This window comes from Myiozetetes cayanensis, unplaced genomic scaffold (genome assembly GCF_022539395.1).
Source record: "Myiozetetes cayanensis isolate MyiCay16 unplaced genomic scaffold, myiCay2020 scf13, whole genome shotgun sequence".
Taxonomy (NCBI): Eukaryota; Metazoa; Chordata; class Aves; order Passeriformes; family Tyrannidae; genus Myiozetetes; species Myiozetetes cayanensis.
Genome location: NW_026086937.1, coordinates 22,253,476 through 22,270,668, shown reverse-complemented (window position 1 = coordinate 22,270,668; position 17,193 = coordinate 22,253,476). Strand labels below are relative to the sequence as shown.

At 54.8% G+C, this 17,193-nt stretch overlaps 2 protein-coding genes across 2 annotated transcripts in view; one reads left to right on the top strand and one right to left on the bottom strand.

Annotated features, from left to right (window-relative positions):
- Positions 1-9,678: 9,678 nt before the first annotated feature.
- Positions 9,679-14,117, bottom strand: SHOX2 (short stature homeobox 2). Its single transcript, XM_050308740.1, has 5 exons — positions 13,862-14,117; positions 12,635-12,843; positions 10,225-10,282; positions 10,023-10,111; positions 9,679-9,930 (listed from the first exon to the last, which is right to left on the bottom strand). The coding sequence occupies exons 1-5, from the start codon at positions 14,115-14,117 to the stop codon at positions 9,679-9,681; spliced, it is 864 nt and encodes a 287-aa protein (XP_050164697.1).
- An 876-nt stretch (positions 14,118-14,993) lies between these two features.
- Positions 14,994-17,193, top strand: part of RSRC1 (arginine and serine rich coiled-coil 1) — a 92,591-nt gene continuing 90,391 nt past the window's right edge. Inside the window, exons 1-2 of the mRNA XM_050308443.1 lie at positions 14,994-15,031; positions 15,598-15,963. Of these exons, the coding sequence (XP_050164400.1) occupies positions 14,994-15,031; positions 15,598-15,963 (404 nt within the window). The remainder of the gene's footprint in view (positions 15,032-15,597; positions 15,964-17,193) is intronic.

Genomic DNA, 17,193 nt, shown 5'->3' with positions numbered 1-17,193 from the left:
GTGCCGAATAAAGACATTAAAAATGACTAATTCAGGAATGTCTCCCCCTCTGGAAAGCCAAACTGAGCCCACAAAGGGCACAGTGAGGCCCCGGGAGCCCAGGGCTCTCTGTGATTTTTAGCAGAGCTCTGGGCAAACACAGCCGGTTTAAGTACCCAGGGAGGCGGCTGTCACAGCTCTGCTGACGGCCACATTTTCAGATGGAAACTGGAATTCCGCTTTGTTCTCTACAAAGCAATGTTTATGGGTTTGTGTACAAATAAAATCTAAACTAACAGTTTATTTTGGGCGCTCAGTGGCTTCGCTGAGAACTTAAGACGTAAATCGTTGCTTAGATTTAAAATGCTTTAAAATGGATGTCGAAAATAAAAGTTCTGCTTTGTGAAGTTCCACTTAATGCCAGCAGATCTGAGCCACAGAGGGTGCTGCTCATGAGACTCTCCACTGAGTCACAAGACACTGGAATATCGTCCATCTGTTGCAAATGAGGGAAGACAGCTGTAATTAAATGATATTTTGCATTAATTGTATTGAAAGGCTCGCAGTTTGCTGGCAGCCAGGGTGAGGTTGACTGTTCAGATGTGTGTTTGTGCAAATTCTGGTGGAGGGGAAAAGCATTATGTAAAACTTAATAGTCTTCTGTCCTCCTTTCCATCACTGCCCATCCCCTTCCCAGCGGGGTTTGCAGCATCCCCAGGCCAAGAATTACCTCGTTGGCAGCAGGTACGAGGTCAGGAGGGCATTTACTGAGCAGGAGGATCTCCAGCCCTTTAGGGAGCCTCCCAAAGGTGTTTTGGTTTCCCTGCCACTGGGAATTATGGACAGTGAATTTAATTTCCTGGTTGCACTGTGGGATTCTGGTCTTTCTGCAGGGACAAATATGCCCATGAGATAATGATAATTCAAGGGCCAAACTGTGGATATTCCCTTCCACCCTGCTGAACTCTGATCTGTCCAAAGGGACAGCACTGCCAGCCTGTGTGTCACAAACTCCCTGCCCAGGCTCTCTGGGCTTGTTTAATTTAGGACAATAAACCGATGAGTGGGCAAAGCTTTCCCTGAACACCTTGGGTTTATTTACGGCCCATCAGCAGCTCCAGCTGGGCAGGAGCCAGCAGACCTGGGAACGCTCCTCTTCTGCCCACAGCTGCCACCCTCTCCTGGCAGGGATGACAAACCAGCTGTGCTTCTGCCCCCCGTGGTGTTCTCTGCCCGTGTCACACGTGGCAGGGACACAGCAGTGCCCAGCTCTGCTCTGTGCTGTCACCACACCGCCAGGCTGCTCTCCACCCACTCACTCCTGATCCGTGACTCATCCCAGTTCCCGGCTGCATCCAGGGATTGGTTTCCACTGGTTTGGCCATCCTGTTGCATAAGGAAGCTCGGGGGTGCCCTCGTCCATCTGCAGCAAAGCTGGGTGATGGAATCCTCCACCTTCGGCACCGCTGGGCTTGGCGATGCCACTGCACAGTGCAGGTCTCAGGTTGCTTTGTGAATTAACTCATCCTGCTCCTTCCTGGATGTTATAATTCAGGGATCAGTGGCAGCTTCCTTCCAAGGGGTGTTTTCAGTTTATTTATTTCCCAGGAACACGGAATCCCCGTCTGGGTTGGGTTGGGAGGGACCTTAAGGCTCATCCCATTCCACCCCCTGCCACGGTCCCTTCCCACCCAAACCATTCCAGGATTCTGGGATTCTGTGCTTTCCCACATAACTGGCACTTTTAGTTGCAAATGGCAGAACAAAAGTGCTTCTCTCTGCTCCAGTTACTCTCTTGCACACTTGAACCCCCAAAATTAATCCCTGTGTCTCCTTCAAGCTTTCTGAAAAGACCAAATTCACCATTTCCTCACTGACAAGACTTGGAGAATATTGAACCACCACTTATTTCCCTGTGGCAGTGAACAATGGCTGTACCCAGGAAACAGTTAAAACCAAAGAAAATTCCAGGTTCAGGCTTACTTTTTATTTTTATTTTCCTGAAAACTAAGTGGGACTCTCGGAGAACTTCAGCAGATCTTGAAAAAAATTAAAATAAATTCATAGCCAATAGAGATAAATTACTCCCAGGAATACATCCCACATAACTCAGCCTGACCTTGGACATCTCTTGGCTAATAACAGTTGTTTTGAAGTATATATGTTCCATTTATAACAGAAGGCTTAATTCATCTTTCTCCAGGCTCGGAGCAGGGAGCTGACACCCTGTAAATCTGCCTCTCCATTGTTTAACAGAGACGTCTCAGGGCAGATGTTATGCAAGAAAAGCTCAGAGGGAAAATTCACAGGCATTTCCCCAGCCCATGAAAAGAAGTTCTTGATTACAGGCAAAATGAGTTCATTAGAAACTAATCCAAATTAATTGCATCTGAACAGAAAGTAACGTATGAATTGCAAATGTTTCCATTTCCTTTAGCGGGATTAATGTGGTTAAATTAGTTTTGAAATTCATGCAGAATCCTTTACCCAGGTAGGGAATTATTGCAAACCACTTGTGTAATTAAACTGATTACATGTGTCAGGATTGTCATCTCTTCGTGGTGCCAGGCTGGTTGGCAGCTGCCTGAAATGGGGACAGGCCCCACCCAGGCTCTGGCACATCTTTGGCCTCTGCAGTGAGTGCAGGACAGAGCTCCTGCTGCTGCCACCTGGTCAGACCTGCTCCCAAGGCCCTCAGGGAATCCTGCCCTGCAGTTCCAGCACTGTGGGAATAACCCAAATCCCACCTGTGGGTCCAGGAGAAGGAGAGAAAACAGCTAAAATATGACCAGACCCCACGTGGGTTCGTCCCCATCCCTCTGCAGAGTGAGGGTGGGTGTTGTAGCAGTGGCATTCCTTTAAATTAATGGCTGTTCAAGTAATTGCAATAATCTAAACCAGGTATAAACTGCCAGAGGGCAGGGCTAGATGGGATATTGGAAAGGAATTCCTGGCTGGGAGGGTGGGCAGGCCCTGGCACAGGTTTTTCCCAGAGAAGCTGTGGCTGCCCCAGCCCTGGGAGTGTCCAAGGCCAGGCTGGAGCAACCTGGGATGGTGGAAGGTGTCCCTGCCCATGGCAGGGAGTGGAACTGGATGATCTTTAAGGTCCCTCCAACCCAAACCAGTCTGGGATTCCATGATTCAAAATGCATCAAACCCAGCTAATCCATTAGCCTGATTTTTTTCTAATTGGTTCAGGACTTTGGGCTTCACCCCAGCAGAATTTCTGCTGCAGTCAACAAAGTCACTGCAAACATCCATGAATTTCCTGCTCAGGGACAGCAGAACATTTACATGTGGTTCCCATTGTCCTGCATTTAACCTCTCCAAGATATTTTTGGGGAATACTTTATTTACATTTTCTTTAACAAAGAACATGTTTACCTTCTTCCTAAAGATTACCACATGGCCAAACACTTCCAAACCTAAATATTTCCTGAAAGGGAATCTACATAATAATTAAATGTACACACATTAAGTGGAGGAACAGTGAAAAAAGACGTTCTGAGTCTTTACAGGGATTTTGTAACGGGATATGGGCAGTATCCTAATTTTTAGCAGATTAGCAATGGGGGCAAGTGCAAGCCAAGTTTCCACTGCTTAAATATTTACTGAAAGGACAATGAGAGGTTGGTAAGTGTGTTGTTGTTAATACCAACAGTTTGCACACTGCTGTCTTTGCTGGGGGTCAGTGCTCGGTCTGAGGGCAGAAGCCCCCCCTGTGATCCTCCAGCACACAGAGGGGTGATTGCTCGGGGCCAGCTCTCACCAGAAGAACTCTTTGAGATCTGAAATAGCTCTAAATTAAAATGATCTCTGAGAAAAGTTGTTGTGTCTCTTTCTGGTTGCCTCCAAAATTCGGCTGTTTGTTCTAAGAGCCTGTAGGGACAGGATGAGGGGGAATGGTTTCCCACTGACAGAGGGCAGGGTCAGCTGGGATACTGGGAAGGAATTGCTGGCTGGGAGGGTGGGCAGGCCCTGGCACAGGTTGCCCAGGGAAGCTGTGGCTGCCCCAGCCCTGGGAGTGTCCAAGGCCAGGTTGGAGCAACCTGGGATAGTGGAAGGTGCAGATGGAGAGACTGGATGGGCTTTAAGGTCTCTTCCAACCCAACCATTCCACGATTCTATAATTCCATAATTCTAATAACACACAGACAGTTGTTATTTTCCAAGCCCCCTTTCTGGCCTGAGCTGCTCAGACGTGGCTTAAACTCCACCTTCTCGTCCAAGCTGCATCTGGTGCTCTCATCAACGTGGGGGTGACCAGTGGGTCGTGTTCTCCTGGAAGGAAAAGAAAAGAGGAGGTTTGAATTGTTGTTTGGGAGGCAGGAATGGTGGCAGTGGTTGCCTCATGCTGGAGTGATGAAATGTTTCCCCTGTTCCAGAGTGTGTGGAGCACGTCAACCTCTCACTGGAGCTCCAGGGCAGGGCAGGGGCCGCTCAAAGGCAGGTGACTGAGAACTAAAATAGTTGGGTTTCACAGGGGGCAGGAGCTGTGGGCTCAGTGTGGCCCCTTGGCCACTAAGTGCTGAGCACATTTACCACTGCCTGTGTGAGATCAGTTGGTGCAAACCCAGGAAGCCAAAAAGCTGAGTGCCAACACATTGACCTGGGCATTCCAAACACCGGGATGTGACCAGCTGCTGCCCAGCTTGGCAACCAGGCAGAAATGGCTGGTGGTGCTTCCTGCTCTTCCAGAAGATGCAGAATCCAGGGTGACACTTTTAAGGAGTCAGACACTTTTAAACACCAGTGCTGGCAGAGAGGGGAGGGTGTGCAGGCACCTGCTGAGGGCTCCTGCAGCCACTCCACACAGACCTGGAGACACACTGCCAGGATCCCAGTGTGATCCCAGTGGATCCTGCACCAGGGTGGCTATTAGCCTGTCACACAGAATGTCAGCCTGAAGGGTGATGCAGCTGCATTTCCTTAATGCATTATTAACACTGGTATCTTGCTCCTCTAAATTAGCTTAAGATGTTCATCCAGAGATCACACTGCTCTGCTGCTGTGCTCTGTCAACCAGGGGGTTGTGTCCTCGCTGCTCCCAGGGTGGCTGTGGCTGCTGAGCAAGTCAACCTGCCCCTTGTTCCTTTTGTGCATTTTGTACCTCCCCATCTGGGGATTCTCTCCCAGGATTTTTCCCTGGGTGGCTCTTACCTGTGCGCAAGGGGACGGTTGATGGCACATCAGCGTGTCTGACGTGCACAGGCCATAAAACCTTGGTTATGAAGGAAGATGTTTCCAGACACCCTTCACAGCTGCCATGTGAAAAGAGTTTCCCAGAGAAGAGCCCTCTCTGGGAGAAGCTCAGGCTCCTGTGAGCACAGGAGGATCCTGCTGGAGGAGAAGCTGCCTCTGCAGCGCAGCCCAGGAGCCGTGTGTGGGCACAGCATCGGGTGATGCTGCACGCGGATGATTCGGCAGATTCCCACAGATCCTGCGGGCAGGAGTGCCTGGCACTCCCAGCCTCTCCCACTGAAATCAGAAACGGGCCCCAAACTGGGGAGGAATTAGGTTTGTGCTGCTCTTCTCTGTGGAGAGAAGGCAGGGTGTTACCACGCTGCAGGCGATGGGCACCGAGGGCTCGGCTGCTCCTTCCATTACAAACCCAGCTTTTGGCCAGTCCCTGAAATCAGTAACAACAGGCCAAACAGCACAAATGCATCCCAAAACCTGCAGTCTGCCACTGGACTGGGGAGACTCGTGGTGTAGAAAATTCTGAGAATTTCCTTCATTCACACCAACTTAATTGCCTGAAGAACACCTGGAGGGAAGGCTGGGCCCTGGTGTAAACTGTGAGTAGTGACAGCTCACATTTATTAGATCCCCCAGCAAAACCAGGGGCAGTTGCTGCTCAAACACAGGAAAGGTTAAAAATGAGGACAGTTTTTCCAGCTCCTTTGAGAACTTTGCTGCCCGCCTCCAAAGCACGGAAATGATACAGATCTGCTGCTTTATTTCTTACGTTTCTGCCCTTTCAGGTGCACTTTTTCCTGCTGGCACTTCACAGAAAGGCCGAGGAATAGCGAGAAACTGAAGATTCAAGGGCAAACTGAAATGGGAACAGCCACAAAATTGGACAAGTATCAATATTTACTGGGCAGGAAGCAGCACAGTGTGTAGTGTTACGCAAAGCCCATTATTTATTCCGTGGGTATCCAGCCACAGCTCACTCGAAGGACTGGAAGCCACGGAGGCTCAAGTGCTTTTCCAGTGCTGCTCCTCTGAAAGGCAAGTTTAAAAGCTTTACCTGCAATAAAGCTGAGCAGTGAGAGAGCAACACAACACATCGATTTTACACACAGTATTCAGCGGGTTTTTGTGCAGTTTTATGCACTGGGCAGACACAGCGTTTTTCTTTTCCTCTCATTTCCAGGCTTTCTGTGCAGAGAACTGGGATCCATGAGGGTGGCAGTGTCCGAGCTGCCTGTCAGACACCTGGCTGCCCTCGCCCTGCCCTGCTCACCTCACCTCGTGCTGCTGCAGAGGGAGAACAAAATGTGGAAGCTGCTGCTTCGGCCCCGAGGAACCCACTCCAGGTCCTGCTGCCAACACGCCACGGGCTCTGCGAGGACAGAAACAGGTGTTTACTCCTTCCTACACGCTCTGTTCGGCCTCTTCCCTCGATCCCCTGCTCAGGCCAGCACATCTCCACCCAAAAATTTTATCTGCAGGAGGCACAGGCTGTGTGAGTGCCGGCTGGCTCGTGGAATACCCAGAATGACGCTTCAGGAAACCCTCGGGGGTTTATGTAGGTTTTATATAGGTTCAGACACTCTAAGAAATAAAATAGAAACAGAGCAGTCCTGGCCAACTTCTGCTGGCCTATAGACTTATTAGGTATTCCAGTCCAAGGAAAGCAGGAATGTAAGTATTCCTGTCCAAAAATATCCCGTTAAGACTATTTTATTTTAATCACAGCTGCGCTAAAAAATACACAGTTCCCTTACACCATCCAGTCGCCTTTCCTGGCAGGATGAAAGCACATTTCTCATGTCTTTTTTATTACAATCATCTTGCAGACAGACGTGCCGACAGCTGAGTCAAGGCTGGAGATTCCCGTCGTGCACATCCACCAAACTTACACTGCACACATCAATAACCTGCACAAGGTTGTTGGGCAACTCTGCTTCAACTAGTCGGGGTTTGAAGAGAGCAGGTAAACCGTGCCAAGTTTGTCTGGAGGAGGGTGAGGATCCCCGGGGCTGAGCCCGGGCTGTGCACCGCGTGCTGCTCGTGCTCATATTAATGAACTGCTTTATTGGGGGATCAATCGGCACCACCGCGAGTTTTATTGACTTTATAATTAGCAGTATCTTACTTTTGCTTGAATAAAGCTGTTTTCCCTAACACAAAATCCATCATTTCCAGCCCGTTATTTGCATAGGGGCGTTCCGAGCTGCTTCGGCTCTCGCTGCCTGCGGGCTTGGCCGGGAGGGCTCCGGGCACACTGTCCCTGGTGTTGTCGCTGTCGCTGTCCCTGCCCGGCCCGCGGGGACACCTCGGGCTCTCTCCCGCCGCCTCCCACGACCCCCTCGGTGCCGCAGCCGGGCCCGGGGGGGACCCTTCCTGCTGCTCACCGGAGATCGCCGCTCACCCGAGGAGGAGCCCAACGGGGGTTCGAGGGCTGCGGCTCCCCTGCTCCTCGCTCGGAGCCCCCCAGCCAGCCCCGTCCATCCCCGGAGCCCCCACAACCAGCCCCGTCCATCCCCGGAGCCCGCTCCTCCCGCCGGGAGAGCTGGAGCTTCCCAGAGCCCGTTTTGGGGGCAGGAGCCCCATCCCGGTACCCCGAGAGCGATCCCAGCAGCGCTCGGCCCGACCCACGCCGGGCTCTGCCTCCGATCCAATCCCCCCACACCCACCCGCGCCGCGATCCCTCCCTGGAAAACATTCCGAGCCGTTCCACTTTCCTCGATTTTATTACCTGAGGGAACCTGACAGAACTTGTAAAGACACAATTGCTATAGAGCTTCCACCGGCCGCTTTGGCTGCAACAGAAACGCCACCGCGAACGCCGCGCCCCGGGGCTTGTGCAGCCGAAACTCAGGAAAAACTCAGATAAAGTGGTTTAAAAAAAAAAAAAAAAAAAAAAAAAAAAAAAAAAAAAAAAGAGATGCGCTTCCTCGTCGTGCTGAGCGCTATCGGCGTGTCGCGATATCTACGGAGCGGAAAGAAACGTGCGAGCTCTACAGAAGGGTGTAAACACAGAAAAGAAAGAACATCACCGATGGTTGGACATCGACAGTACCAGGAGGGAGGTGAAACCGTCCCCCAAACCGTCCCCCCTTCAGTCTATAGGTCGCAAAGTGTCTTAAATTCATTACTTGGCACTTATTGAAATTCGTGACGTCGAAAATGGATTAAAAAAGGTGAAGCAAACCTGAGTGAAACAAAATATATTGTACTGACAACAAATGCAATGAGATAACAGCATCTTGCTTACTTTTTTTTTTTTCATTTTCTTTTTTAAATAACTTAAAATACACTAGAAAAAATATGGTCAATATAAATAATTTTGTTTTCATGGAGAACAAATAGATACAAAGCCCGTCCATACCAAAGTTCACGTAGAAGAGCTTTCCCTCTGTCTTGGCAATAAGCTTGAGGGTCTGATGGCAAAATCTGGGATAACAATCACCGACTGCAGGGTGCCCCAGGTTAAATAGCTATACGTCTCTCAAATAATAATAATAATAATAACAAAAAAAAATCACAAGATTACGTGAATAGATACACCTTTATGAGATAAAATGTAAATGTTTGACAGTCAACTATCAATTCACAAGTTATAGCCAAAATAAACTTTGTTCGTGTGTATCAACATATTTTACATGTACCCAGTACCTCTTATTGGAATTTGCCGTGGTGTCAAGTGGTGGTTGGGAATTAAATACTCTTTTTTTTCCTTTTTCTTTTTTTTTTTTTTTCCTCATTTGTTTTTGCCCTCAGGACAGGAGAGACCCGGCAAAGGGAGGCACACTCCGCTCTCCTGATGCTTTCCGCTCCCTTTTATTTCAGAGGTGGGACAGCAAACGACCAACAAAGATTTAAGAGTGGAAAAGGTAGTGCTTGATCTCCCTTTCTCTGCCTGCTTCCCTCCAGGATTAAAGGAGAAAGAACCCAGCCACGTTTGTTTGTTTGGTTCTGTGGTTGTCTTGTTTTTTTTTCTACTAAAGATGAGGGTGAAGTGCAAGTGAATCAAAGGACTCCATCAATGAAATACAAATACATGCAACCCGGAATGCTGCTGGAGGAAGTATCCCGGACAGTTTCCCATTAGAAATTCGCAGAGAAATCACTGTCTTTTTTTTTTTTTTTTTTTTTTTTTCTCTTCATCGTCTCTCTTCTTTTTTTTTTTTTTCCCTTTTTTTTTTTTTTTGTCGCTATTCCAGACGTGGTTGTTAAACTCAAGTATCTGATGCAACGTGAAGGGAGGCCCGCCTCTCTTATCAAATTTCTTGTATTAAAGTGAACTTCGCAGAAAAAGGTCAGTTTCAAAACCTGTGAACTTCCCAGCTGCGCGTCGAGTTCCTCTAATTCCTTAAATAACTATATATCTCCCGTCCGTTTCTCTTTTCTCTTCTTCCCCCTTTTTTTTTTGTTTTGTTTTGTTTTCCCTTTTTTTTTTTTAATAATTTTATTTTTTTTCTTCCTTTTTTCTCCCCCCTCTCCTTTTAAAAAAGCGGCGCGGGGCGGTCACAGCCCCAGGGCAGCGGCGTGTTTCTTGGCCTTCAGGCGGAGGTCTGCGATGCTGGAGTTCTTGCTGGTGGTCTTGGCGGCGGCGGCCGCGGCCACCACGGAGGCGGCGGAGGCGGACTCGGCGAGGGTGGCGAGCGGGAGCCCGAAGGGGGGGGCCGGGAACATCATGTAGGGAGCGTGGGCGAGGTGCGGGTGCAGGTGGTGATGCGCGTGGGCCACGGCGCTGTCCAGCTGCAGCTGCGCCTGAACCTGCGGGGACAGCGCAGGGCGGCGTGGCGGCGACCCCCGAGCGGCCGCCTCGCCCTCCCCCTTCCTCCCCGCCCCACCCGCCCATCGCTTGCCTGCTGGAAGGGCATCCTCAGCGCACCCACGTTCACATACGGGGCCACCCGGCAGGCTTCGAACTGCGTGGCGGCACCGATGAGCACCCCTGGGGGAGGGCAGGGCAGGGTCAGCACCGGAGAGACACCCCCCCCACACCCACACACCTCCTCGCACCGCGTGTGGCCCACCCCACGCCGCCCCCCATCCCCTCCCCGGTACCTTTGTGCAGTTGGTTTTCTTGCTTTCGGCATTTGGCTCGTCGGTTCTGGAACCAGACCTGCGGGGAGGGGGCACACGGGGGTCACGGCGGCGCTGCCACGGAGCTCCAGACCGAAGATAAACCCGCCAACAATACCACTACTACTAATAACAACCAAAATATCGCGCCATCCCGCCGACAAAGACACGCGGGTGGGCTCCCCCAGCCCGGGCAGCCCCCGCTCCCGAGCTCCGAAAGGCAAAAATGCAAAGAGTTAAAACAGCACGAAAATCGCCAGTGCGCGCTCCGGGGACGTGATTTCCCAAGCCCCGGGTTCCTCTTTCCAAACCGAGGTCCCCGAAGACCCAAATTGCCCCCTGATATCCAATACTAACGGGCGCTAATGGGCCTGAGAAGCTCGTGCTCATTAATAAATAAATTAATTAGCTTTATCTCCCAGAAAAACTCAGCACCGAAGAGTTTAATGACTTTTTCCCCCTTTACCCCCTTTTGCATTTTTTTCTTTTTCCTGTTTTTGAGGGGGGTAATTACGATCCTAAAAGCTTCGCTACAAAGAAGTTTCGAATTTCTCTGTTCACTGGAGTGTAGCACAGAAGCTGAATAATTATCTCATTATCATGATAATCTAATTTGCTTGCACAGAAAACGCTGCCCGTTAGACAAGCAGATACTTTTAATATTGGAAATGAAATCGTTAAAATAAATTTCCAGGCTAAAGTTCTGCTCGCTCAGAGAACGGAGGGAGGGAAGTGGGGAGAGCAAAGCGCTTCTTAAAACATCGCTGTTTTAACCCCGAGCTCTGCGCTGCATCCTGGCAGCCACATCCACCGAGGAATCCTTTCCCCACGGCCAGAATAATAAAAAAAAACCAAGATAAAAATTGCATTTTTTGAGGTCTTACTCGAAGAGCCGGATATAAACGGGAATTTCCCCCGCCCTGTCATTTACTCCAGCCAAGGAAAATCTGCCCAACAGCTTCCCGACGAAACGCACATTCCCTAATTTACAAATTAGCGCAGATACGAGGCAAAATATTATTGCAAAGCGCCTTTTTTTTTTTTTTTCCGGCAGGATTTCTAGGGAATGGGTTTAATCTATGTAAATCTCCAAAAGTTATTATGCACCCTGCGATTTGGCATCATGGGAGCGCGGATTATGCGCCGCCGCCGCCTCCTTTGTCGAGCACCTCCCTGCTCCATTTTCCACAGCCAACAACTTTTTGCTTTGGTTTTGTTAAGATTTCGTGGACGGAAATAAAAAATAAATTTAAAAACCACAAACAAACCAACCCAAACAAAACCCGTCAACCAAATAAAAAAGAAAAATAAAAATAAAAATAAAAAAAAGGGGGGGGGAGCGAAAAGGGGGGGAGGAGAAAGGAAATGATACTTTTATTTTTTATTTTTATATTTTGTGGTTCAGGCTCTGACAAAAGCTGCTCATTTGGAGTTTTTCGGTTCCCCGTGCTGGCTCTGCCTCTGTCCTTATAATCTTACACGATGCAGGGAAACCCCCCAAGGATTGAGCGCATAGTTGGGTGCAGATGGTGCCTGCGAGCACAAAGATTGAGGGGGAGTATCTGTTACAGAGATACTTTCTACCAGCTGCAGATGTTCGGGGCCTAAAACTGCTCCATGTGTTCATACACATAATGACCATCATTTTCTCTTCTTTTTATTATCAGAACGGAAATACACCGGAGCAACTACATTTGTTCTCATTTGGGGAATCTCCTTCTTCCCTGCTCTTCTGCTCATCCTGACAAAACTCGCAGAAACCAGCCTGGGAACCCATTTTGGAAAACTTTGGGAGGGTGAAAAGCGCAGGTTAAATCCAAGGAAGCCGCGGCTTCTCGGGGAGGGAGAAATCTTAAAACAACCCGGGTTTATCCCAGACTTTTTGTATTTCACAAACCCGAACAAAGCACCTCGCTCAATTTTTGTGCCTCTTCCCTCAAAATTTAAGAACTACGTGAAGATAGATACATCTATTTATATATATATAATTTTTTTCACTTAAGGGTTCCTAATTCAATTTATGAATTAGAAACATCTCTGAAGTGAATCTGTGTGTCCGCGGATGAGTCTCGAGCAGGGAAGGAGAGGGACCACAGCCCACACCGGCACAGAGCCACCGAGCTGCTGCCGAGGCAGGGATGGAATAAACGCGGAGCTGCGAAAAACCGCGGCGGAACGAAGGGATGGGGACACGCCAGGAGACAAATCCCGGGGAGGCAAAACCCTGGGAGCCGGTTTCCAGGTTTGCTGGGTGAAGCTGGGGCCGGGAGCTGTCTCCTCGCCCTGGCAGAAGGATGAGGCTCTTCCCCATCATGTCCCCGGCTCTTCCCGAGCTGGCCCTTTCCCCCGAGCACACGCACCCACGCGGGACGGACCCCCGCAACCCCGCTACCTGCACCCTGGCCTCGGAGAGCCCCAGCCGCTGGCTCAGCTCCTCCCGCATGAACGCGTCCGGGTAGTGGGTTTCGTCGAAAAGCCTTTCCAGTTCGTTCAGCTGCTCCAGGGTGAAATTCGTCCGGCTCCTCCTCTGCTTGATTTTCGTCTGCCCTTCGTCTTCCATCGCTTTCGCATCCTCCTTGCGCTCCTTCAGCTCTGGGGACACTGGGCACGACACAGCGGTCAGACCGGCGGGGCTGCGGGACGGGCACCGCGCGGTCCGGGGGCTCATCCCGCACCCGCCGCTGCCCGGGGGGATGCGGCGGGAGCCCCCCGGGGCCGGGACAGCCGGAGCGGGGCCTGCCCGCCCGGGCCGCGCTAGGCCGCCTCCGCCGCCGCCGTTGCGGGCCCCGCCGCCGGCTGCGGGAACGCGGGCGGGGGGAGCGGGGTCCGCACCGAGCCCTCCCCGCCGACCCCCGCGGGATGCGCTGCAACAGGTCCCGGGAGCCTCCGCCGGCCGCCGCGGCCCCTCCGCGCCCCGCCGGGAGCCGCTTTTCCTTGGGTCCTTCTCTGCCGGAGACGCGCCCCGGGCCGGAGCGCGGAGCCCCCGCAGCGACCCCCGCACCGCCCCGCGGGGGCCGCCCGGCCCGGCCCCGCTCCGGCCGCGCTCCCCCGGCCCCGCCGCACCGCTTCCCTTATTCCAGGCACCCGCTCCGGGGATGCTCCGGGCGCTCCGCCGGTCCGAACAAAAGGGCGGCAGCGACCCGCGAGTCCCCGCAGCCCCGGGGACGGGCCCGGCCGCTTCCCCGCAGCGCCCGAGAGCTCATTAATAAATGGGGGCGGCCCCGGGACCGGCCCCGAGCATCGCCCCGGGACCGGCCCCGCGGTAGGGCCGCGGTTCCGCGGGGAGCCCCGGGGCGCGGAGCGGGGCTGAGCGCGGGCAGCGCGGCCCGGCCCCACGCGTGTCTGCGCGGCCCCGGCCCGCGGGGCCGGGATTTCGTTGGCTTCCCGTGGGGTGCCGAGCGGGAACAAGATCGCGTTCCGAGCAAGTTAAATCTGTGTTGCAGTATTTTAATCTAAAAACTTCGAGGCCGGCCAAGGATCCCCCGCGGCCGGCGAAGCCCGGGCAGCCGCCCATCCCCGCCGGGCGCAGCCTCCCCGCCAGCCCCCCGCGCACCGACCCCGCCGGGGGAAGCAGGGCAAGGGGAAGGGGAGCAGGGGGGTCCCGCGGTGCCGCCGTTACCGTCGCTGAGCTTGGGGGTGGCCGCCTCGGCCGCTCTCTCGGCGGCGGCGTCGGGTTCCCTCGGCGGGGTCCGCCCGGCCGGCCGCGCCGCGGGGCTGCCCGTGTCCTCCCGGCCCGGCTCCGCCGCCGCCCCGCCGGGCTCCCGCGGGCCGCGCAGGGGCCCGCTCTCCAGCACCTCGCGGTAGGTGATGAGCTCCTTCTTCTCCTTGGCTTTGGGATCAAACGACTTGGAGACGAACGCCGTGAGCTCCTCCATGGCTCAGGGGCGCGCTGCCCCGGCTCCCCGGGCGGGCATCCACGGCGCGGGGGGGGAGGCGGCGGCGCCCCGGGCCGTGCCGAGCCGGGCCGTGCCGGGCCGTGCCGCCCGACGTGCAGGGCTCCCGGGGTCTGATAGCGACGCCGCGATTGAAGTGGCACTATTTATACTTTGCAAAGCCGGCCCCTTGTTCCCGGCGAATTACCTCCCCTCGGAGCTCTGAATGGACCCCTTCCTTCCTCCCTTCCTTCCTCCCCGTCCTCGCCGGCCGCCCGCCCGCCGCGGGGCACCGCGGCCACGGCACCGCCCGCCCGCCGCGCGCTGCGCCCTAATTAATTTAATTAGGAGCGGGACCGTGCGCGAGGTCCCGGGCGAGCGCGGCGAAGAGCGGGGCCGGGGCGGCGGGGGAGTGGCCACCGGCACGGCGGGGGGGGCGGCGGGGGCCGCGCAAGCTCCGCGCACCGCCCCGCGGGGTCGGGTCAGCCCCGCATCCTCCATCCCGCACCGCCCCGCGGGGTCGGGTCAGCCCCGCGTCCTCCATCCCGCGGGCAACAGCCATCGGGAGCTTCCGTGGGACCGGCCCCGCGGGAGCCGCGAAAGTTCGTCCGTGGGCGCCCAAACCCCCCCAAATTAACGCGTGGATAATTGGCGGGGACAAACGCGGCCGCGCCAGGAGCGGGCGCGCACCGAGGCATCGGGTTCGGGCCAATTCCGCTATTTATCGCTAATATTGTCTCCCTTTGTTTTTCGAAGCCCGTCACGGAGCGCTTCTGTTGACGGAACTCGCCTCTCCTGCACCTCCGCTAAATTCTAATAAATTATTCAGAATTGTTTAACTCTTGCCTGGGTATCGATTTTTCGTTGACCTTTGGGGCGATGACTTCACGGAACGGGGCGTTTATTTACGGGGGCAGGTTGGGCACCGGGGGTGGAATTAGAGCGTGGCCAGCCCCGGTTCCACGCGACACGCAGCGATTCCCGGTCCGCGCGCTCCCGGTTCCCGAGCCCCGCTCCCGCGTGGCACTGTCGATCCCGGGGGGATCGGGTACCGGGGGCCCGGGTGTGTGACCCTGCCCGGCCCCTCCGGCCGGAGCTTTCGTTGATCCCACGCAGCATTCCACCATTCCCGCGGCACGGATCGCGCGCTCGGGAGCTCGCGTCTGAACCGACCGAATTCGGGAGAAGGCGGAATTAAGCCAAGGATTCAATCGTTTCGTTGCGTTTCTCGCCGTTCCTGGCCGAGGCTCAGCCAGGACCCGCGGGTCGGGCTCGGTCCGTGCCCACCCGTGTCCGGGGCGCTCCGTCCCGCGGTGCCCACGGGGAGCGCTGCCCTTCGCCCACGGGGCTGTGCCCGGTGGGCTCTGAATCCCTCCGTGGGCAGCGGGACCCCCACTCGGGACCACCCACGTTTCCGTCCTGCCCGTCCCCCGCGCCGTGCCCGTGGGTTGTCGCGGTTATCACCGCGCTGTGTCCACTGCAGACAGCTCTCCGTGGGCTCTGCACCCCGCGGGCTCCGAGACCCCCACCCCGGGATCGGGACCCCCACCGGGGATCACCCACGCTGCCCTCCTGCCCGTCACCCGCGGCGTGCCAGGCAGTGTGCCACAGTGGTCATCACCGCGCTGTGCGCTCTGCAGGCAGCTCTCGGTGTGCTCTGCATCCCCCGTGGGCAGCGGGACCCCTCCCGCGTCCCCTTCCCGTGTCCCCCCCCGTCCCGCGTGGGCGTTCACAGGGCAGCGATCGATGTCTCGGCGCTCGCTGCGGCGGGCTGGGCGCGCTCGGCGGTGGATTGGCGCTGCCTGCCCGGCGGCCCGGAAGGCGCTGGGCTCGGAGCGGGGCCGTGGAGGTACCGGGAGAGCGGGATAACCGGGATAACCGGGATAACCGGGATAACGGGGGGTACAGCGGGGATAACGGGGCGGGCACGGCTCGGCGCGGCGGCGAGGGGCCCTGCTGCGGGGGCTAAGGGGGCCCTGCGGCCGCTCCCGGCGCCGCGCGGCCTCCGGTGCGGGGTAAACCCCATGGCCCCCGAGCCACGGGGCTATCCCGGGATCCGCGGGGAGAGCCAGGATCCACGAGGCTGTCCCAGGATCCACGGAGGTCGGATCCACGGAATCCGGATCCACGGGGCTGTCCGGGATCCACGGGGCTGTCCCGGGATCCACGGGGAGGTCCGGGATCCACGAGGCTGTCCCGGGATCCACGAGGCTGTCCCGGGATCCACGGGCTATCCCGGGATCCGCGGGGCTATCCCGGCATCCACGAGGCTATCCCGGGATCCACGGGGCTATCCCGGGATCCGCGATCCGGGGGGATTTGTCTCCGCGGGAGCCGCGGGGTGAGCTCCCGTGGGCACCCACGCACGCCCCGGTGTTAAAGGCACTGGCGCGTGTTTTACGTGGAAAATGTGGGGGAAATCCGGGAGTTCCGGAGGTGCTGCCGGGCCCGCGGCTCGGTGTGGGGTCTGAGCGCAGTTCTGTGCTGTTCCCCGGTTGTCCTGTGGTGTCCCCTCGGGGCTCATTCCCACGCTCCGCAGCCGTTCAGGTGGGAAAAGAGCTCCGGGAGCGTCGAGTCCAGTTCTGACTGGGATATTGCAGTGTATTTTCCATCAATTTCCCATCAGATTCAACAGGGCCAGATTAATATATATATATATATATATGAAATATGATATAGTTGGGGCTCATAATGATCCACATCAGAAATGTCTTTTATACCCTTTGTTTCTCAGGTCTACCTTTTATTGATCTCCCTGTGATCTGTGAACCTTTAACTCGAAATCTCTGGGTTGTATTTTCATTTTCCAGGCAGTTCTGCTCATTTGGAGCTTCAGGTTCACGTTCATTTGCAGGTTGTTCTACCAGTGTATCCTTGGAAGGGCTTTATTTTACACTTCAATAACTGTTAGTGCCTTGGAGCTCTGGAAACCTTTTATTACAAGGGGAAAAAAATTGACTGCACAAGACGGTGTGTTGATTATAAATTGACATTCCTCGGTGGGATTGTCAATTAAAGTCGCAGTTCCTTAAATGAGATCAAATAGTCTCTAAAGCCCTGCCTCTCTTTGCCAAAACCT